General features: G+C 42.6%; 1 protein-coding gene across 1 annotated transcript; it reads right to left on the reverse strand.

Moving 5' to 3' along the window:
- Positions 1-1,688: 1,688 nt before the first annotated feature.
- Positions 1,689-22,059, reverse strand: FAM83F (family with sequence similarity 83 member F). Its single transcript, XM_065742963.1, has 5 exons — positions 21,583-22,059; positions 17,744-17,911; positions 11,063-11,184; positions 9,846-10,558; positions 1,689-5,592 (listed from the first exon to the last, which is right to left on the reverse strand). The coding sequence occupies exons 1-5, from the start codon at positions 22,036-22,038 to the stop codon at positions 5,528-5,530; spliced, it is 1,524 nt and encodes a 507-aa protein (XP_065599035.1). The 5' UTR covers positions 22,039-22,059; the 3' UTR covers positions 1,689-5,527.
- Positions 22,060-23,419: the final 1,360 nt, after the last annotated feature.

Here is a 23,419-nt window from a genome sequence, read left to right on the forward strand (position 1 = left end):
GTTCGTTTTTTTGGTCCATCAGCTTTCCTGCACAAATTTCACACATAACCAGGAAAATACAAGCAACAATTTCACACATCCATTGTCATGAAGTCTTGGCTTTTAGCACACCCTATCATCTAGAAGTTGCCTGTCTCAGGTAGAAAGCAAGAGAAGGGCTGTTTCATGCTCACAGTCCTACGAAGTGACATATTTAATATTTTAGAAATAGAAAACAAAACCTGACAAGGCAGATCAAAAGGCAGGAGCTGGTGTCGCAGCTAGGCAGACTGATAATGTAGAGGGAACAGCATTAGAGACATCTCAAAAACTTCTGACATTGGCAGATCACGTTGTGATTTAGGATACAACAGCAATACTGCCCTAAGTTCCTATGCAGATGCTTTTCAGCTAGTCTTCCTTGCTTTCATGTCTTGTTGGAAAGCGCAGCAAATTTGCCCACATTATTACTGAGACTTAAGAAGCTGAAATGCTATAAAGGCGTGGTTTTCTTCTCACTCCCCAGGTATGCACGTTCAGACTTGAAGCAGAAATCAGAAGTGTTGTGCCAAGACTCAGATAAACATCTGTCATCCCTGTTACTTGCCACAGTAGCATCTATATCCATAGGTTTACCTTCTGAGAGGGTTCTTACAGTTGTTTGTGCTTTTTGTAAGCTTTTCTTCTTTATGAGGATCCCCAGATTTGCAAATTTCCCCAATTTCTCCTAAGGACAGGGGACACAGAGTTCAGGTGACACAAAGAGGTCACACATTCCTGGGCTGATTCCCTGATACTGAAAGAACGTGAATGAAAGTGTCAAAAGATAAGAAAAAAATTGCAATATTAAAGTAAATAATAAACAGTAATATTAAAGTACGTTTATCTTACTTCCTTGGAGAACCTCCTTAAAATAAGTATTGGAAAAGAAATGGCACAAAGTGATGGTATTGTTAATACTGGAGCCCTGAGGTGCTTGTGATTTAATACCCTGTGAAATGACCTTGGATTAGATAGACTCCCCTTAAACAGTAAGGATGCAATTGCTATGTGGACTTTGAACACAGAAAGAAAGGCAAAGATTATGGTTCCTGCAGATATATTTTCATGTGCCATAACGCCCAAAAGTAAAATAGAGACTGGATTTATTCTGAAACGTGGTCAGGAATTTTAAAAGAGGCTTTTGTGTATACAAACAAAGGGAGCATGGGAAACCAGCTGGGGAATTACTTAAATGTCAAGGATTGTACTGTACCAGGTAAACCTGAAATGTAGCAGAAATGTAACTGTTTCATAAGTGAAATGTCATCACTGATGGGTACAAATTATATAGGAAAGATGGAAAGGGAAACAGAGGTGGCACTTTGTCATATGCATTTATAGCTGCAGCAAGGCGTAGTTCATCTGCAAAGAGAGAGGTAATGAAAAATAACACTAAAGAGAAACTGAAGTGGACACCTGCTACAGCCTGCTCCTATGATTTAGAGCCTCTCTTAAGGTAGTCAGAACCAGAGGACACTGTACTTGTGTGGGCAGCTGAATTCCCCACATCTGCAACAAACACAGCATTGGCCAAAGATGTTCGTGTGTTACGCAGAAACCTACTCTAATCCACAGAGTATAAGGTTTATCACAAATAAATAAGAAAATCCCAACAATCTAGGGAGTGCAGTTGAGAAGTTAAAAACAACACCAATGGACAAATTACCTGAACATGACATAGCAAAGAGTTTATTTGTTTGACTTAGGAAAGGTCTTTGGCATAATTCACTGGACACATGTACATTAAATATACAAATGCATCCCAAAGGAAACTTAGAAGGCATACATTCAGCCAAGACACTCTTTCAGAACCACTCCCCATTTCACACCAGAAACAGTGAACTGCAAGCCCCAGTTTCATTACTCTTTTTCCAAAACTAAGACTGGCCAGTATAGGTCCCATAGTACACCACACAGATCAGCAAACCTGGGCTGATATGACCAAAAGTGAAATAGATCCAGAGATATGACAACGTCTTGGGATTGTCCAGGCTCAGGAAACAGACTCCAAAGAGAGCTGACCCTGTTCTTTCCAATAGCAACAACCAAACATCTTCCGTCTTTCACACTGCCTTGAAAGATGAATGACTTGGTTACGTTAGTTCCAGTCTCCCTTCCTGAGCTAGGACAAAATGACATCCTATTTGAAGACTGATACAGGCACTGCTATACCTTCATCTTCCATTAGGAAACTTCTAACAGAACTGATAACCATGGCTTAACACCCCTCTGCCCTCAGCACCACCAAGAACATTTTATCTGGAGAGTAACAGAGGTTCGTTTTACAGGTCACAGCCTTAGGATCCCAGTACTTATGAGGAACCACAGTTAGCAAAATAAATGCAGTCACCTCATCAGGACTCAGAACTGTTGCCATAGAAGCAGCCAAATGTCCAAGTTCAGCTGATCTTGTCTGCAGGAAAGAACAAGTTCCACCAGAGCCTGAAACATTCATTCTGAATCAGCAAGGTTGCGTGCATCCCTTAAGAGTCACACTGAGTTTAAGAAGCAGATTCACGTCAAGTTTGCTCTCTTAAATTAAGTTAATTAACAATGTGTAATAAGCCTGAGGAACTCTATTAGACTCTGGAGTCGAGGCATGAGATTAGACTTCTATGACTTTCAAACAGTAAAAATAGGGAAGAGAATTAAAAACGAATGAGCAAACCCTACGTTTTAGGAACTGGTGTGGCAACAAAACAGACAGATTGATGAGACATTCTCACTAGAAAGGAGATCCTGTTAGTTGACAAGGCTAAAGAAAGTGCTTTCACATCTGCCATAGGAAAAAAGAAAGTAAAGCATGTTAATCAGCAAGCACAGAATAGAAGAAATAGCAAGTGAAATCAGCTTCTCAGGTGATTTAAGGCACTCCACCCTAGATGAAGCAACAAAGACAAAAAAAAACTGAAGAGATGAAGGACTTCCTGGAAAACCTGACCAGATACATCAACACAGCACTAATTAGTAAATTAGCCTATTGCACAATTTAAAAAAAATAATTAATAAATATCTTAAAAGTCTGGGAGATCAAGGAAGAACCAGGTGACAATATTTCTATCAGAATGAAAAACTGAAACCACATTGGCTTTATAAATTTCTCATGAATCTCTGCTTACAGGGTGAAATAAATACCATAAGAGGAAAAAAAATCTCCTAATCACTTGGAGAATAACGGAAGCATGGCAAAATCAAGCCATTTTAGACAGTTGTACACATATATAGCAAATAGCTTTTGGCACATAAACAGCATACCCACAGCCAACAGGATATCTCATGTATTAACTTACTTCTGTGTCCAAGTGATGGTGTAATTTCCAACACCTCTTCCATTACCAGGAACAATTTTATAAAACACTGCTTATACTAGGAGCTGACAGACCTGGCAGTAAAACTACAGCCTGTTCCCAGAAGGCTATATAGAATAACTATATAGAGTCACAAGCATTTAACCCACTGAGCAAAGGTGTATCCAACAGAGAACATAATACCTTTGGTATTTTAGGGTCTCAAGATATTCTACAGGGTAAAATCAGAGTAAAACAAACCTGCCTGCCATTCAAGTTAAATTTGCTTTTAGGAAAGGCAGTTAATTAATCAGTTCATCAATCCATCAATCACATTTTATCATTAACTACAGGCAGCTGGTTTAGTGTAACAACCAACAATGCACCCCAGCACCTGGAAGAGCCTTTGGAGCAGTTTGTTCTGAGCTGGTAGTGCAGCGGTTGTCTTTGTTGTCCTTGTGCACTGAAATAAACTCAACAGTGTCACAAAAAAAAAAAGAAAGAAAGCTAAACCTATTGTTTTCTGATGTCTGTATAGTTTTCTGGCAAACAGGTGTGTTACCTTTCAGGTGTCTACTATGATTAGGATTTATTTTTTCTCAGTTATCACAAGAGGGCTTATTTATGACACCAGCGTGCGTAATTTAGATGGCAAGAAAGCAGAGTGAAACATCGATCTGCATACTGAGGAAACAAAAACAACCTGCTTATCCACTTTGTTAGTGGCAAAACTGGAAAAGAGCCAGTGAACTAGAGGGACTGAGAGGTCCCCTGTAACGAATAGCTTCACATACCATGAACCTGTAGCTTGGAAACATGATGGCTGAGGACATGTATGATTCCAGTCTGTAAAAAGTGTCAAGGAAACAAGGAATAGGAGTGGTCTGACAATGGAACAATTCATGTCACTCAATGAAATCATCAAGTAAACCATTAAAACTTCCTGAAGACTGTTCTTTTTAATACCTCACAATGAACTCAGGGTCCATTGCCACAGAATGCTGTGGAGGCCAAATGTATAAAAGGATTTTTAAACAAGTACTAAGTGCATTCGTTAAGGTCAGGTCCAGAAGGAGCAGCAAGCTCAGAAAGTCCATAGGCTGCTGGAACAGTGTCAGAGAAAGACTTTTGTACCTGAGCTTTATTTTTTATGCTTCTGTGATCACCTGCTACTGGGTGCCCTCAGAGAGAGGATAGCAGATTAGATGGCCTTTGGTCTGATTGCATGCAGCGTCTCTTATGGATCAAAGCCCATGATTTAGGCTTTTTTTTTTTTTTTAGAGCCTGGAAATGTTAACCTGAGGAAAAAAAAGAAAAAAAGAAAGAAAAAAAAAAGAGTATTTGAAAAGCTTGTCTGTCTGCCTTGCTTCTTTTCGGCCTCAGACATGTGCTCCTTAATCATACAGTTTCCATGAAGGGTAAAGTACCGCTCACTTAGCAACAAACAGGGTTTTATAGCAGCCATCGAAGGCTGTGTGACTGCTCCCAGATCTGCCCGCTCTCCCATGTAAGGCAGTTCTCTGATCCAGTCTCAGCTGCAGGTTAAACACTCCCCTAATAGTCTGGTGCTTCTCTTTAAAAGATTATTGCCAAATCGCTTTGTTTGACTACTGTATTTACAACGTGAAAAAAAAAAACAGTTTAGATATGAATCCATTGGCCTCTTCAAGCTAAACCCTTCTCCCCTGACCACTAGTTTCTGTGTGGATTAAGTGACAACAGGAATCTACAGGAAGACTCCTTGAGGACCAAGCACTGGTATGCTGTCTGTAAACATCACTGTTTCACCCAGAATTTGCCACTGATTGGACTTCGCTTTCCAGCCGGTCAGACCAACACATTTCTGCAATGCAGCAGAGTAAACAATGCAACACAGTGATTCTGAGTCTGTAACTAAACAGACTGAAGTAGCAGCACAAGTAAGTCAGAAAATCTCCTGCATTTATCTGGACACAGAGCAAGCTCTGAGACCCAGTCATCACAGTGGTTTTTATGTATAAAATCTGTATGCACACACACATATGGACTAATACATTCATTGTTAACCCTCTTTTAAGGGACCAACCATCCAAAGTCTATGCTTCACCCAGTAAATGCAATTTAACTGGGGGTGCCAGCTGCATCCAGGACCACATGGTGGCTTGACTGGCCACTATGTAAGGGCAAATCAATAAACATATTACTAAACCAGCTTGTTCAGTCTTCAGTTTCCCAGACAATCAAGATAACACACAGGTAGATTGTTTGCTTTTATCGCTTGTAGTGGAGTTTGGACCCAGGTTACCTGGAATGAGAAGAAATTAAAAAAAAAAAGTTAATGTTCAGTAAATAAGATCCAGATAAAGTTTGGACTCAAACTTTAATCCTTATTATTTATCATAAGACTCGTATTAGACCTACATCACTCTGCATTCTCTTGAGGTTTTATTTCCTCATTCTGTGAAATGAAGAGACACTAAGATAATAGCAAATACAGAGTATACTGTGGAGAAAGCCACTGGAGGAGTACTTCCAGGCTTTGGCCTGTACCCAGGCTAGTGTCAGTGGAATTCTCAGATTCCAGATGGTGCTGAAAAGCAGTCTGGCCATGACTTGAGTGGAAGGGTTTCCAAGCAGTAAGGGATGAGAACAAAAAAGTAAGGTCAGGTCATCTCATCCATTAGATCCCAACACAAATTCTCAATAGAGCTTTCACCATGTTCAACATTAAACACCTCAAAGTGGTGATATTTCCACCATTTCCGTTGCAAGAGAAATCCAGACAACTCAGGGCCCCTCAGTTAAGTAGCATATAATGCTGCCCAAATACTTCTTAGGGTTTATTCCATTGCTCACTCTATAGATTTCCTTCTTCTCCAAATATCTGTACTTTTAATACTTGCATTTTATTGCAGCCAGATGCTGAACTGGATGGACCAGCAAACTTTTTTAAAGCACTGTACTAAAGTGTGTTTGCATAAGCTTTTGCAAGTAAGTGAGCTCTGCTGTACTCAGGGCTCAGCTAGGCTTACACAATGTACATCATATATATCTCAAGGCTGTATGTACTGAGAGGGGCAGCTGCATGGCTTGCAGCCACTGAACAAGGGCAGACCCCACTTACATGTTTCTACAGAAGAAAGAGATAAGTACACTCTTGTGCAGTTGGAGCCAATGGTCAGGAAAACTGCCTGACATGTTACTGAGAAGTCTCAAACTTGCTGAAATGAGGAAAAATTCAATCCAAGCACTGCCCTTGAACTGGGCTTCAAGTGGATTATTTTCATAGAATCGTGAAATCAATACGGTTGGAACAGATCCCTAAGTTCATGTTGTCCAGCCATCCGTGTCACTCTTTTGCTTCTGGGTATTTGACCAATTTGCAGTGCAGCCCTCTCCCTTTTGTGGTTGTTCTATATGCTACAGCCTCCTCCCCACAAATCCTCATGGCATTTCATTCTAACTGCTGTACCCCTTAGATCCACTCTATATGTTGCTACTAATCTTACCATATCTCCTCACCCGTTTCCCCCCATCTGTATCATGTACAAGACCTTCATGTTTACCTTCAGAAGCATCAGTGCTCCCTCTCAGCTCAGTTTCAGCACCTACCTCCTTTATTCTCATCACTCTTCCTACTCTTGTCTTCTGGCCTTTTTCTACAGATCCTGCTACAGTTAGAGCAAACATCAGGAGCTAAAATGTCCAGTTACCACCAGTCTACGATCCTGCTTGGGCTGACAAGCACTGGTGATAACTAAACAGCTATTTCTGCCCACCTAGACTGCTGCTTGCAGAGGAGAAAGCAAAACAAAAAGCCACTGCCTTCCAACGGCACGCAGCTTTCAAACCCTTGCAGTATTTCCCAGAAACTGCACACAGACGTCAGTGTCTTTGCTGATCACAGCCTGCCCAGCAGCAGCATAAAATTAACAACATTCTGGTCAGGTTCAGAGCTGCTGTTGTTGTGCTCCGAAGCAGGCAACAGTGAAATCCAAGCACTGTGCTGATTTGATGGTGTGGTTTAAGCAAACCTTGTAAGACAAAACACAGTCTCCATGCACTGTAGTAGGACAATACCCCATGAAGTTAATTTGAGCATGTAATTCAGGACATTACTCTCTGCAGCCTTTGTATTTTCCAGGCTCCCATTCTAACTTGTAGTTATCATTTTCTAGCACATAAATACCCTGTCAGACTTTCAGAGGCTGTTGCAAAATACAGTTTCATTCCATCCCAGTTTGTATTCTTTTCAACACCATTTGCTCTTACAAGACTGAACTGGACCTTTGCCCTACTTGAATAATGTCTTTCAACTTTCATCTCTGCAAGCTACTTGGGGTGTAGATCTGGTCTTTCTGTGCATTTGCAAGGTGTGATGTGTCTCTATGGTACTACAGAATTAATGATGACTTTGGAGGATGTGTGCACAGGCAGGCCCAAAGGGCTTAAGTGTGCTGTTTAATCGTTACAAAAGGTAAGGGCAACTGTTTCAAATGGTGAAGTTCTGAATAATTGCATCCTAACCCGACTTCATATCAAGCATCTTCTCCCTCCTTCATTTCCACTTCTTGCCTCCCTTCTGTTACTCAGGGTATTGCAGCATCAGTTTTGACTAGGTCTGCTCAAAGGCAACTTAAAGTTTTAAAACTTTACAGGTCATATAGTTTCCTCAGAACAAAAGGTCTCCTGTTTTTATCTTTCAGTTGGAAATCTTTCATATCCACATTCTGGATGCTTTTATTAAATCCTAATGAAGCACATGCTGCTGATCAAGTAGCTGGAGGATCCTCTGTGGTAACTCAGTTTTTCCTTTCTCATCAGCCTCACCTCACCAACGTGCTCTCTGGAACCACTAGGCTAGTGAAGCTTTCTTTCACAAGCAGTGAGTTAGTTCAGATGCAGCACACAAACAGTGGTCTTCCTTCAGCCTTTCAAATGGGATGACCTAAGCCTACTTGCACCATACTTCAAAAGCTGTGGAGTCTCCCACTGTCACCAGAGCAGGCAACCTCATTTAGCATAAAGGAGAGCAGGAAACATTTGCACTGACTTCTTGGAAAGACTTGTCAGGAAGAACACAGCAGTAAGGTTGAAGAAATGAACTTCTGCTGCTTCCCTGTACTTTTAAACTGGCTTGTCTGGAACCATCCTCAGTCTTGCAAGTTCAGTGTTTTGTGTTCTCCTTTATGGTAAGAGGTGCCAGCTCTTAGGAAGTGGCAGTGACAATAAAACCTGAATAATAGCATGATATTGTCTTTATGGAAATGTTCCAGACCAAGCTGGCATAGATCCACTATGTTAAAAGGAGTAGAGACGTCCCTGCCGCCATGACCTGCCCAATGCCCAGAAGAGCTTAGTGCTCCAGTGTCCAACTAGAGAGATCAGTCTCTTTCTTGACTTAATCTGGGCCTAATTTTGCCGTAATACTGTGGGAGTGGGAACTGCTTTAAAGCAGCTGACAACAGGAAACTCAGGGAATGTCTGATATTACGAAGTGCTGACAAATCAGAGCTTGCACAATTCTCCACTTCTGTCACTAGAGGGTAGTGCAAGTCCTCGGGTCCAATCCTCTGAAAAGAAATACCATCTCTCTATAGGTCTACAAATTTCCTTTTTCCTGGTTCTGAGGAATAGGGACGAGCAGCTCAGAAAATAAAGTGATGTGATGAGAGGGTAAAGACCAAGATTTACTTTTGCCTCCCTAAATTATGCTAAACACATCCTAAAATGGCTCTTCTATAGTCCCAAATAAACCACTTATGCCTTCTTATAGTTCTCCTCTCTTGTGTTCATTTGGCATTTTTGAGTCTGTCCTTCATTTAGCCAGGATACTTCTAAGAATTTAATCATAACCTGGAACCTTTCCAGTACCTTGCTTTTCTTTCTGCTCTCCAGAGAATATTTTTCCACATCACATCATGGTGGTCCTAAGGGAATGTATGTTTTTACTCCTGCATTTTGAATTTATCAGAACACAGCATGGCTAGACAAGTTGGGAAGAAATTTTCCCCACCAAACTAGTTCATTTTCCCACTAGTGCAAGATGTACTGACATCCAGCACACCTCACTGGGAGAGAAAGGCAACCATGTTGAGTAGTCCTTAGTTTTATTTCAAACCGACAAAGCATCTGAAATGTTGAGATGTTAGCAACCAACACATAAATTAGGAGAAATTGTTGTCATTTGTGTTTTCAACCAAATGAAGACCTAGAAGAGCCCAGCCCAGCGAGTATATCAACAACTCCTTAGCAAAGAAGGTAAGGTTCAGATCTAGTGCTTCTCCATAGCTTCTATTTTCATGACCCTCTTTTCCCACTTCATAGGGAGATAAAGGGGCAAGTTTAAAAAACTTCCACTTTCTCCACTTGTTGCTCTCTCACCTCAGCAGAAACTTGTTTCCTTCCTTCTCCACCATGGTACAGTAAACACTCTTGACGAAAGGAAATAACAGAATCTACTCAGGTGCCTATGTTGAATACATCTGCACCAATCAACCAAACTCAGAGACACCCTAAAACCACAGAAGCAGAATATGCAGAAAGGAGAGGTTTTACCTGAGATGCCTTCAGCGCTCCGAACACTGGCATGGCCAAGGCTGAGTCGCTCGTATTCCAGTTTCATATTCCCAAGGTCTTCCCCTGAATGTCCTTCACTGGCAAAAGAATTTGCTTCAATGCTTGAACCTGGAGATCGTTTGGCCTTGCGACTAAAAAGCCCACTGGAAAACCGCTTTCCTTGCTTTGAGTTGGCCTGTGCATCTTCTTTCTTCACGTCACGAATGGACTCTCTGGACTTGGATTTATTTTTCAGGTCCATGTGTAATCGGGAGAATAGTTTCTGAGGGCTACGATTCAGCTTGTTGAAGTTCTCCAGAGGTGGTTCAATCTCTGGGAGTTCTTGCTTGAGTGTGATTAAGTCATTCAGAAACTGATTTAATCTTCTCTTAGACTCACTTGTTTCTTCTCTTTCCATATTCTCCTGGTCATCCTGCCTGTGTCTTGAAGCCCAGAGCATCATGTCACCACGAGCTGCCCCTGCCACTAAGCTATACTTGGGATTAATGATCTTCCGAGCCACAGTGGAGGAATGAAAGCCTAGTTTCCCAGTTCCATGAAGGTTTGGATTAGCAATACCCAATTCCTTGCACAAATTAACTTCCTCTGAGATAGTGTAGAGTTCACGAAACTCATTATCAAACATTTCCACATGCTGTCCTGTCAAGACTAGTAGAATGTTTCTGTCAATGTGGGATGAACTCCATGTAAAGCTAAGAATAGGAAACAGAACCATAAGATTTTTGAGTACATACTTGACCCAGCCCACCCAAGAGTATCTGAAACATAGCATTGTGCTATTTGCCAGTATGGGTCAGGATAGATAGGTGAAGTTGTGGATTATTGTTCTTCACTAGGCAAGCAGACAAGATCTGGAAGAAAATACCTGAAAACTCTACAGAACAGCAAATCCTTTTCAAAAAAGAACTGGAAGAGTCTTCAGATTGGAAATCTCACTGAAAGGAAGCAACTACAGTGGCCAATGCAGCATGGCACTGTCTCTAGCACAATGAAACAGTCCACTGGCAGGGACGCGTTCTGCTGCCCTGGGAGCAGCTTGCTCTCTATGCTACTTTCTCTCTTATCTCACTTAAATTTCTACAGATGCCAAACAGATTACAGAGAGGATAAGAAACAGAATGTCATGAGAACAAAATTCACAAGCCATTCTTTACATAAGAAGAATTGTAGGTCTGCCTTAAGCAAGAGAAACCCACCTGTATGATCCAGTGGCCACCTTTTCCCCATCCACCATCAGGAATCGGGATGATAATGTACCTCTGATCTTCCCTGCTGGCATGTAGAACCCAACTCCTGTCACAGAACGGATGCGGATGTTCTAACCAGGAAGAGAAAGAACAAAATTTCACAATATGTAGGGCAGAAAATCAGATAATTGCAAACTCCATGTCTTAACAAGTCACTCACATTATCTTATAATTTCTGGGACTGCATCTCATCATTAGACAACAGAAATCTGAAGGGCTGCAGAAAGGAAATCAGAGTGTTGAAAACTCTGTTATTATCTTTTAGTACAAGTCACTCCTATGCATTAGTTTATAAACCTGTCCAATAAGTCAGCATCTTTGTAATCCTGTCTTCTATCTTCAGCTATTCATCTTAGACCACTGGCAAGACAATGCTTCCAAATCAAATAATCCACCATCTCTAGTCCTTTGCTGCAGATCAGAACGCCCAACCCAATTCTGGAGAATGAAGCTCTGAGTCACATCTGTACTCTCTGAATCCCAATCCCTATTCCATAGCACGAGTGAGCTCTTTTCCAGACAGTGTTGGCAGAGCCACAAAACCAAGGAATTTTGCAACACCTGTGCAATTCAAAAGACTCAGAAAGCATTGTATGAGGCTTAAATTAGGTTATTTTGGGCTTCTGTTCTGATCCCAACAACATGCAGTTTGATAAAACTGGGCAATATATAGACCTAGGCAATTTAATTATTACAGAAGGGGTGAGGAAACAGTTGTACTATTCAAAACACACACAGAAGTTTCCTGCCTTTTACAACAAAGGAACTCTGACATTATCATTTTGCTAAGAACACCTAACAGTTACAATGTCTACCTACATTCATCTCCAATCAATGGAGAGTGGAAACCACAGAATTTTATTCTGAGCAAAAGGTGTAGGGTGTCTCTGCTGATGTCCCAAATAGATCAGCAAAGAAGTATTTCTGCAGGTAAGGAAGGCAAAACTTCTTATGAGATGTACTGAAGTAGTTGGAAGAAGGTATTTCTCCTCAAACCTTCTGTCTCACACCCCTTTAGCCATCAAACCTACATATAATAACACAAAGCAGTACTACAGACACAGAAAAAAAACCCTGATTTCAGGTTACCTGATTTTCTACAACAGATCTATGCATGCACGTAATATAAAAACATATTTGCATGTTAGACTGTGAGTTATTCTGCTCAGACCAGTGCTGAACTCTATGAGTCCTGGCTGCTTGAGGATGAAGTGCCAGATAGCTGTATATATACATTGCCTAACATTAAAAAAGAAAACAAAACAACGCTTAAAATCACTCACTGCCAGTGAAGTTTGGAGCAAATTATCTTGTCACTCTGACATACAAATTTAGACCATTTTCTTCTTACCATCTGTTTCTCTAAGAATTCTTGAACAATGAAAAGCTAAAAGGTATTGTGATCTGGAGTAATAAATACAGGGTTAGGAGTCAGACAGCCTCACGTGTAATCACAGTTCTGGCAGTATGCCCTGTTATGTTCTGTGAAAGTCAATTCACCTTTGCCTCATTCTTCCTCCGTCTGGAGAACAGAAGAATCATGAGGATTTGGCTAACGCTAGCACACAGCCTCAGATCCCACAAAGAGCTAAGTACTATTATTATGAACCTAATTGACAGTTTAAATATTGATAGGCTGTAGAAACCAGCATGCAGGAATGAGTGATTATAAGAATGTGGATTTCTTTCAGAAAACAGTTTTCTGAGTATAACTCTTACCTTTTGAATCTGTTCCTATTCAGTAAAATATAGCAGTGGCAGTACAAATTCTGACTAACAGTAACTGATGATACTACTATTTTGCATTCATCTATTGCTTGATCTGTCTGCAGTCCTGTGTGGGCATTAGCTAATTAATCCTCCCAACACCAATGACAGTATTATCGCCCTGTTTTAAAGATGAGGAACCTGAGAGACAAAAAAGATGAAGTGATTTGCACAAGGCCTAGCTAGCAGTGAGTCATTTGTGTGGGATGCTGAATGCAGGTTGGGTAGAGCACAGGAGAAAGGCTGCCCTTTCCAGTTATTTAGAATAACATTTGTAGATGACTAGCTGGTCGCTTAAAATAATTGTCTTTTTTTCCCTGCTGAATAAAGCTGGATTTGGAATTTGCCAAATCATGGAATCTTCACTGCAGGTGTCAGTAAGGACGTCTGTCCTTCAAATCAGCTGACAGCTCTGAAATGTCACATTCCTGTCTGAATCATGAAATATCAGCCTGTGTAAGCAGTGTTTCTTAGCATGTAACAAGTGTGGATTTTATTGCGTTTGTATGTTACATCACCTTCTCTAGGAAGAGAGAAAGCACATCTGAATTTCTGCAGTAACTGAGCTATGCATAACACGGAGAAAGGCACAGAGAGCATAGAACTGAACAGCTGAACACATAAACCTCCATGAACAAAGTAGGCACAGGAGTGTGTACATGCATCCTGAAATGCAGAAAACAGGCACAAAGTCATATGAACACTGAGTCACTTAATGGGATATTTGTATAATGTTTTCTACTTTGAAGGATCTTAGAACACGTGAAGACTATTATATCAAGCTGTACAGAGAAGGAACAAGCCTGGGTTCATGTCCTGAAAATTACACAACAGCAGAAATGGAAAGATAAATATAAATGAGGTGAGATTTCAGCCTTTTTTTTTGGGAATTAATGTTACTGTAGCAACAAATATTTTGGGTAAAGGACCAATTACTTTCCAGGTAGAAGAGAACCTTTCCAAACCTGTATTCTTGCAGCAACTTGCTTAAGTTTGGTTATATCCTGCCTCATGTAGGCTGCAGTGTATGTTAGGTTTCCACATTTCCTTTTCACAGACTTACACCACTCCTCATTGCTAGCAGTGACTAACAACTCTCTGGCAGAAACTTAATATGGACTGTTAACACTCCAGCCTAATACACACAGCAAAGGAATCGGTCTTTCTTGCTTTATTGTGACACACTTTTAAAGCCTGTGCTGCATCCACAGCAGGTTAAATTAGACTTAACTGAGAAAGTCAGTAGTATGTTGTTACTGACAATTAGTTGACCACTGACAGACCTGAGCAGCAGTGCCCACAAGCATGGGGTTGAGTAACACGAGATACATGAGATGGACTCTAAAGGTGGGTGTTGCCAAGAATTTTCACCAGGGAATTCTGTTTGTCCCTTTGATCGTAGAACTTCTAACAACTGATATTAGTGTTGCAAAGGAAGCAGAAGTCTTTGTTTCCGTTGGGATGAATGGCATGAAAGATTTAAATCAGATAAAGGACAGGCAACAGACCATAGATGTTGAATGATGATAGTTCAACAGTCCCTTACACTGACTTTTTTTTTTGTCTTTCCAAAAAGAGACACCTGTAAACCCCTGTTTTTGAAAGATCACAAGCAGTCTAGTAGAATTTTCTAACAGATAATTAAAATAAAACAGCACTGCATCACATCTCATTCAGCTTCTCCATTGAGTTAGAATTGGATGAGGAAATCTGGAAGGTAAGACATGAAAAAATGAAACAAAATTCAAAAAGGTGTTTTAGGCAGAAACTTTTAAGACTACCTAGAGTGAGGAAAGGAATTCCTTGCACAATAAGGAAATGAATGTAAAAATTAATACAAAAGTGAACTTCCTGCAGATACCACATTCCCCGTGTACACTCCTTAGAGCTCTAGGTGAACTCCCTGTCTTTAAGTGAAAGTGTCTCTCATTGAAGACTTGATTAGCGGAAGCATGGGAAAGAAAACACTTCTGAAAACTGGTGACAACCCTCACCCTCAGGTCAACAAGAAAAGGACTTTTTGTGGGGCTATGAATTTTACATCTATGAGAACTTTGGTTCATTCTGATCTCAGAAGAACACCCTTATGTCAAACATAACAAAAAAGTCTAGCAAACCACGTCCTGCAGGCTCAAGAAGCCACATGACTCACACAAACAAGACATGCTCACATTAACAACTCAGGATGAACGCACAGATGATTGAAGTTAAATGCATTTTTAACGATCTCTGGCCTTCATGCAAAATATGAGATTTTCTCATTTCAAATGTGAAGTCAGTGAAGAGTCTTCTGCAGAATGAGATACAGTCTTCCTACACCATTTTCCCTGCTGTGAGACTGTGGGAGGATTGTGATACCTTGCCATCTTAAAAAAAAAAAAAATAGCCAGGAATTTTGTGAAAATGCCCAGCACTACATGGAGAAAAAGGGAAAAATCCAGTGCTTACAGTACGCCTCCCTGTAGTGGGTCTGTAAACTGTTCACTCTGCGTTGGATGAAGAGACCAATGGAAACAAAAGGAAAAGAATCACAGCAGTCTGAGCATCTGGTGATGACAGAAGACAGAATAAGCACCCTGAAGCTGCAGCAATGCCAAGCCATAGTAATGTGTCATCTCTTTTTCTCTCACACGAGAAGTTGACACTAAACCTTAAAGTTATCTCCCACATTACTGCAACTTTCTGTGGAAAAGCCAGAACTAAAAATGCAAATCAACTGCAGACACATTAGCTCAGTGAGGTGGGATAAGTCCTCAAGGGAGAGACTACACTTTGCTTGAGACTCCTTGGTTATCCAAAGCCAAGTGTCAAACTGTATGATGATTCTAATCCAAACAGCAGCCCTGATACATCCAAGAAAGCCTTGCAGGAAAGCATGACCAGTGAGCTGCTCCTCATCTTCTTGACCCTTACAGTCACATTGAAAACAGGAACTTGGGCGGGATGATAAGTGGCCATCTTCCTTGAGAAACAAGTGACCTGCTTTTCCTTACAGGAAGACTCTTCCCAGTCTTTCCAAAGCACCACAAAAAAGAATAAACTGCACTGACTTTAACAAAATTAATTAAAGCCTCGTTAGCTATGCTAGAATAGGAATATAATATACCTATGAGGGGAAGTTATGATACAGTATGACATAGCTGGGAAAACAGGAAAAAGTTGAAGGATGACAGTCTGTGGGTAGGAATTTGGAGAAGAGTGAAGAATTTGGTTAAAGAAGGACATTAAAAGGTTCTTCCTCGGTGGAACTCCTCAGCTCAGCATGAGTCAAAAGAAAAACACAGCAAGTGCCTCTGTGAAAGGAGAGAAGCACAGAGGGAACTTAAGAGTTTTCTACTGCCTTTGATGGCATCGGTTCAAACTCTGTCTCTGTGGAAGAGGTGACTATTGTGATGCAACAAGACTGCTGCAGGACCCAGTCAGTGCTGCAGCCTGTCTTTGTGATAATTGGTTCTGGAGTGTGAAGTGTGTGTTGATACCTATGGAGAAAGAGGTAAGAAGAAAAGCAGGAAGAGTCTGCCTACTTTTTTAAAGATGGAAAAGGCAGTGTCTCTCCAACAGAACTGCAAGTTTTTCTAAAATGCCGTGGCACTCTATCCAGGGTTTAAAGTATGCAGTACTGGAGTCATCATTCTTACACATGACGACACAGTGATAAAAGTACAGGAAAACAGGTACCTGAGTAAATGGAACTATTGCTCTACTTTCTACCAAAGTGACTTGAGCCCCGGCCACAGAATACCTCTGAAGTTTGAAACAGGTCTATTATAACAATGTCTGTGTCTTTTTTCCAGCCCACCAGAGGAAAGAAACTTCCATCTCTGTTTTGGAGAAAGATGAGAAAGCTGCTCAGCTGGATGTCTTTTCTGATGAAGAAGTCCAGAAACTAAGAGCAGCGTGGCAGTTCATAGGAGCATTGTTCAGAAATATGCAATCCATTTTCACCCACATTTAAGATGGCTCTGCTTGAATGGTTAATATGAGCCTCTAATCTTTAGAGTTTTTTGTTTGTTTGTTTTTAACTATTGAGTGTTTGTGGAAGATCTGCCCTTCCTCCAGGCAAAATGGGACTTTTAAACAAAAATGTTTTAACTGCTCCACAAAGAAGTTGGATCATGAGAGTGGTGAGTCTTGCACCCCGTAGATTGTTTCCAATCTAGTGACTTTTCCAGTATTTGGAACAAGTCTGCAGTAGCGACAGTGACTAAAACAGTACGCAACACAACAGCAGCTATAAACATTCAAAGGATTTCAGTTTGTATGTGATGGAAAGAGATCCTACCGAAGTTGTTTCTGCCAGCCAAGCTAGGCTGACTACCTGCTGTGGTGCATGTACTATGTGAAGGCATACTCCAATACAGAACTGTAGAGCAGCTGCACTCCCCAGTCCCAAATGTTCTCAGTCAAAGGAAGACTATAATCTTGTTCAGTCCTAGATCACCACTGATAGATAGTAAAAGTCCTGATTTTACAAAGTATCTATATGCGTACTGTTATTATTTGCTTGGAGTCCATTAAATCAAATAACTACTCCAGAAATCTGGAACTTACATAGGAGACCTACAGGAATTTCCTCAAGTAAATTTCTTCCTAAAAGGAATACATAGGTCACAAGAGCCAAAAAACTACACAGACCTCTGTTTCAGGCGAAAGGCACATAATCCAAATCTTTCTCTTTTCCTTCTGTTTCTACAGGCCATTCTCTCATCCCTCCACATTTCACCATCCCCTGCTTAAGTTCTGTGATATGACACACAGGGAGCAAGAGATGCATCTGGCTCTCCGAGTGAGTTACAAAGTTCATTACAACTCAGGAAGGCCACTTAACTACAAAAAATAATGATTCAGTCTTGAATATCTTACCCGAATCTGCAAGTCACTGAGGTCAAGGCCTCTGCACATTTCCAGAAAGAGCTTCACACCATCCTCATCTAGGATTATATAGACAGGGATCCAGCGCTTATATGCTGCATTAACAATGTCTCGGAAGATGTCCCGGTCTGTAAATACATCCATGACCACTGCAATAATCTAGAAACAAGATGACAATAGACAAGCAATTAAATATAATATTAGGAATGGAAAGGAAAGCCCATTTCAATGGTATAAAATAAAGGAGAGCACTGACACCAGAATATGGAAGAGGACACAGTTGAGACAAAGTTATGGGAATATATGTGCCCAAGCACTTCCAATAACCTTGTAATTTTCTGGCATGGCTCCTGCTGCACTGTAGAAAGAATGCTGTAACTAATTGTTTTTGAGGGTTCTCCTTTTAAGGGAAAGTGGCTGTTTCAGCAGCCTTAAGAATGCCAAAGCCAAATACCCGTTTTTAACCCCGTATTGTGAAACCATCTTTGCCTCCATCAGGATCCACTTTGATCAGTGTTTCTCTCTGTTTAAGTCTGAACAAGAAAAGTAAAAAACTCAGCCATAACACTTCTCAGGAGATGAGTAATGGAAGAATGAATGTGCAGAGGAATCAGAGCATGACTCCACAGCTACGGTGCACAAAGCAGACAAAAAGAACTCTGCTCTCAGGGCTGGCTTAGTGAGGAACGTCTTATGGAGCTCAACCATAAACATCTCATAATTGTAAGGAAGAGGCTGGAGTGCACATTCAAGATTTGGAGGCAAAATGATCATTCACTCTCTTCACATGTACATTTTCTCTGGTATGAAAATAATCCCTCTCTCCAGACACAGATTGTACATAAAAGCAAAAAAGCAAAAGGTTGACAGACAAGCCTGAACATTCATAGGATGAGTAACAACAAAAGCAAGACGTCTGTGGGCAACTTTTACGCTGACCTCACATGTTTTGTCTTCCTCTCCCTTTCTGTGTCTTTTACGCCATTAGAAGAATCAATTCACTTTTCTTCCTGAAGGAGTTATTCTTTGCAGCATTCTGAAGGCTATGAATGAAGGAAACTGCTGTTCTCCCCATCCCTACGAACCATCAGCTTGGCAGGTCAGAGCTCTCCTGCTGATGGCAGGCTGTAAATAGAGTTGCCTAAATTCTAGCTTCCCAGGTGCCAGGGTCACAGCGACAAGCCAAGCTATGCTGGAAATAGCATGTAATGTGTGAACGGAGCTGAAGACTGCACCTAACAGTAAAATTTTCTTCAGCTGACGTTTGGAAAAGGTACAGCTCCAGTTGCAGTAGCTCCCTGTGGAAGGGGGGATAGTTCTCACCAGACACTTCTTATCTTTGAAAATGTCCTTGAGCAAAATTGATAAGGGAAATTAATAACACCGCACATGTCCTCTGTTTTTGTTGAGTCTCTATTTGTATGGCCAACAGTAACCAACAGCTCTGCTCTGTCAAGCTCCTTCTGTCAGCAGTGCTTACACATGCTGTTCTTTGTTAGAAAAAGAAGAGCTGACATTGTGTTTATGTCCATCATTAACATGTACACTCCTGATACAGATGAACTATGGCAGAGGTACTTCATAAGCTATTTTAAGTCCTTCAACAACATCTGTTAGATAGAAAAACTGGATTTCAGCTCTCACCTTGGTTCTTACTTTCTACCTAATGTAGCAAGAGGTAAGGAATGTTACCTCTGAAATATACACAGAAATTCTGCCAGTTTACTCCTCAACAACTTCACATGCAGACACATTATGACAGGTTTTCAGGTATTACCTGAGGCACGCTGTGCTTTCTTAACCCTCCACACACTCTGGTCTGGATGTTGTTACTCAGCAGCAAGAGCGCCAAATAAAATTCATTTGAAAAAAGAACAGCATAGGGAATTGATGAAGAATAGCTGGAAGAAGTAGGAATGTATTTTCTTTCCATCTCCTCCATCCACAAGGAGACCAATGACAGCAGAAATTGCAGCACACCCTGGACATACCATTAATTATTAGTACTGGCATTGCAATATGAAGGCACAGTTGCTTGCCGGTTTGGCAGCTCTAGGTCAGTTCAGGCTTCTTCAGAAGATTATGGACCAAACCCACAAATATGGAAACTAAATCCATAGGAAAAGCTGATGAACTGTCTTGCAGATGGCTCTTTCAAGACTCAAACTGTGAGAGGGGCAACCATACTATTGACCTTAGTCTTTCTAAACCCCTGACACTGCAGATGATCTGTCAAGATAACTCAGGAGCATTCTCAAATACAGCAAGTCAGAACATGAGCACCTACCCCATGTAGGAGTTGTGGGTTTTTTTCCCTACTCCTCCCTGTCCTATGGATAATAACGCTACATATCTATAGGACCTATAGGTATGCCTTGCTCTTCATGAATATTTACAGTTGACAAGTGTTAACTTGCCAAAATCATTGTGGCAAGGTAGCTTAATTGATGTATGTAAAACACTAACGATAAGCCACTCCCAGACATGTGCCAAATATTACTAGTATCTCTTTAGGGCCACTCCCTCCAACCCCCCCAAAAAAAAAAACAAAAAACAAAACAAAATACCAAAATAAACAAACAAAACTCCCACTGTAAGCTGTTGAATGAAAAGCTCCTACCTGGAGATTTTATTCTCCAACACCAGCTTGATGGAATACAATAGGCACTTATCTAAGAAAAAGGCCATTAAACACTAAAATGGCTGTTAAACATGAAACCACCTTTGGGCTGGGAGGGGCACAGTTCATCCAGCCCGAGAAAAATATCTCCGAAGAAATGAACTACTTGTAGGTGCCAGGAACGGGTACTGAAAAGAGCAAAATTTCCCAGTTATCACACAGTCTGTAGAGGCATTTGCAGCAGCAAAGCAAGAGGATGCAAGCAAGAGCATCAGCAAGTCAGAGCATAAGCGTTTCACAGCTACTGGTTCTTCTGTGTGACTGATTGCACCGGTGGTGGAACAGGATGACAGGGTGTGCATGTAGTGCTGCAAGCAGGGAGTGGAGAACTCCCTTTGGATAAATGTCTCTCTGGAAAATTTTCAGTGTTTCCCAGCAGATTTGCTTTAAACAAGCCTCTGCAAAGGCTGTACGTGCCGAGTGTGCGCCTGGAGAGCAGTGGCGGGGGAAGAGTGCTGAATCAGAAAGCAGAAAAAACAGAAAGCAGCAGAACTAAGAGAAGGAATGAGGTGGCTTATGCTGCTGTCCCCTTTACAGAGGGGAGATATCAGCTATGAAAGGGGTAATTTCACAGACGGTCTTTCCTGGAGATTTCACCCAGACCTAGACCCAGAAACTTGTCACTGTCCCTCACCCTTCCATGCAAGCTCTCAGAATGTCATGGCTGGCTTGTTTTCTTGCCAGAGGTGCACTGTCACCACTAACAGTCCTTTCCCGTCCAAAATAAACAGGAGGAACAGCCACATATTGTCTGGACTCTGGCTGCCTTGCAGTCAGGGCTGTATTGGACGGCGAACACAGAAAAGAAAACAATCCAAAACAAACCGGCTGCCCTGTGTTTAACTGGGGTTACCTGCACGTACAGGAGGGTTGGCTGGAGCAGCATCACTACCTGCCTGCCCTCTGGACAGTACACTGGGATGAGGCAGGAAAAAACAAACCATGCAGGGCTGGGGGTGAGCCCATTCCAGATGTCAGCTTTGGCAAACTGCAGCATGACGGGTGATGAACCACATGAAAAACCCAGCCTGGTTGCCACCAGGAGAGCGAAGAATGCCTGGTGTGGTAGTGGGCTCCTGCCACCCTGCACGTCCCCGTGCCCAACACACGGACACGGCCCAGGCATGAAGGTACGGAGGCCGCTTCCTACCTTCTGCGCCTGCTGGATCATCTCCCGCACCACTTCTTTCAGATGGGGCGCGTTCTCCTCCTTGCGAGGGTGTGTGAAGAGGGCCACCCGGCTGATGCCCCGGTAGAAGGTTTTGTCAGTCCAGCCCAAGTCCAGCGGCGGTACCTCCGTGTCCGAGCGCTCAGGCCAATAGGCCAACGAGATGGCCTCGCCTCCGGGGCCCCGCACCACCTTGCTGCTCTCCCGGGGGTCATCGTAGGTCCGCCAGCTGCCCCGCAGGGCCTGCAGCTCCTGGCTGGAGAGGAAGTCCCGGAGATGCTCCTTCCGCAGGGTCTCCTTATGGGCTGCCTCGCCTCGGGTCACCAGTGCCTCCAGGGCCCGGCGCTGCTCCTCGCTATAGTAAAAGCAGGCCTGAGCCTCTGTCACCTTCTCGTTGATGTGCGACTCGTCCAGCAGGACCACCTGGGAGTCTGCCATGCTGCCGGCACCCGCAGTGCCGGGAGGCTGTGGAAGGACGGAAAGGCAGGGCCGGCACCGCCTCACCTGGCCTGCCCGAGCCCGCCCCAACAGGTGGAGCAGCTGCGTTGCCCCGTGCCGGCCCCACACGCTTCTCTGGTTCACCGGGGACGTGGCTGTCCCCTTCATCCTGGCCCCCTCCCAGGCTTGCCTGCCTGTGGCTCTGACCACTGGGGGGCGGGGGTGGTGGTCCCACAGCATGGTGTGCTGGCTGGTCCTGACCAATGTGCCTGTGGAGATCCAGGCCTGAGCTGTTGCTGTAGCTTGCTGGGAATCATAGAATGGCCTAGGTTAGGTTTAGAGGTCCTCAAAGCCCACCCAGCCCCACCCCATGCCGTAGGCAGGGCTGCTACCCACCAGCTCAGGCTGCCCAGGGCCCCCTCCAAACTGGCCTTGAAACTCCGGGGATGGGGCACCACAGCTCTCTGAGCAGCTGTGCCACTGCCTCACTGCACTCTGAGTAGAGCATTTCCCCCAACATTTAACCTAAATCTCCCCTCTTCTAGTTTAAAGCCATTCCCCCTTGTCCTATAGTGTGGAGGTGCGCGAATGCAAAAATCTACTTTAAAGGTGTTTTTTTTTTCCTTTTTCCTTTTTTTTTTTTTTTTTTTGAAGGTGACTGCATTCATCAGGAATGAGGCAGTGCAGGCAGACCATGACAGTGGTCTCTGAGCCCAGCTAGCTGCTAGCCACCCCCCTCCAAACCCACCAAAAAATCAGCTCAGTGACTCCGAGAAAGCCCAAAAAGCAGGAGGTGGGTGCCCTGTTTACAAGCAGGAGGATGACAGAGTGATTTGCCCAAGGCCGCCCAGCAGGCTGGTGTCAGAGCTGGGAATAAAACTGTGCTTCTCCAAGACTCTGGCTGTGAGTGTGAATAAATAGCCCCACACGTGTCCCAGCTGAGAGGCTGGGGGCTGTTATGTTAAATGATTAATTTTGCGTGGTATGTGATAGTTGCTAGGGGCCCTAATCAAGATGCAGGCCCCATTGAGGTTTGCAGAGCATACACAAAGGATAAAAAGCACTTCTTCTCCATTGTAGCCCAGGGACAGAGCTGACTGAGAAGAGCAAGGAAACGGGGATAAAGGCAAGGCAGTGGTGATATACAAACATTCAGAGGCATTTGCAGGGCTTTTCATATGCGATTAGCCCTAATTGCTCACATACACAAAATGCACAAACTGTAGGAACAGAGCTGGAGGAACTGCTTTTTGTCTCCTCCCTGTAAGCGATAACCTGTGCTCAGAGTTCATTATATAAAAAAAATTCACGGAGGAGGTGAAGCACTGTAGCTCTTCCCTTGATTTTCCTCTCTTTAAATGGGAGGGAGAGTTTTAGCATT

Source organism: Cyrtonyx montezumae, unplaced genomic scaffold, assembly GCF_038088225.1.
Source record: "Cyrtonyx montezumae isolate F1298 unplaced genomic scaffold, pur_monq_1.0 scaffold_3, whole genome shotgun sequence".
Taxonomy (NCBI): Eukaryota; Metazoa; Chordata; class Aves; order Galliformes; family Odontophoridae; genus Cyrtonyx; species Cyrtonyx montezumae.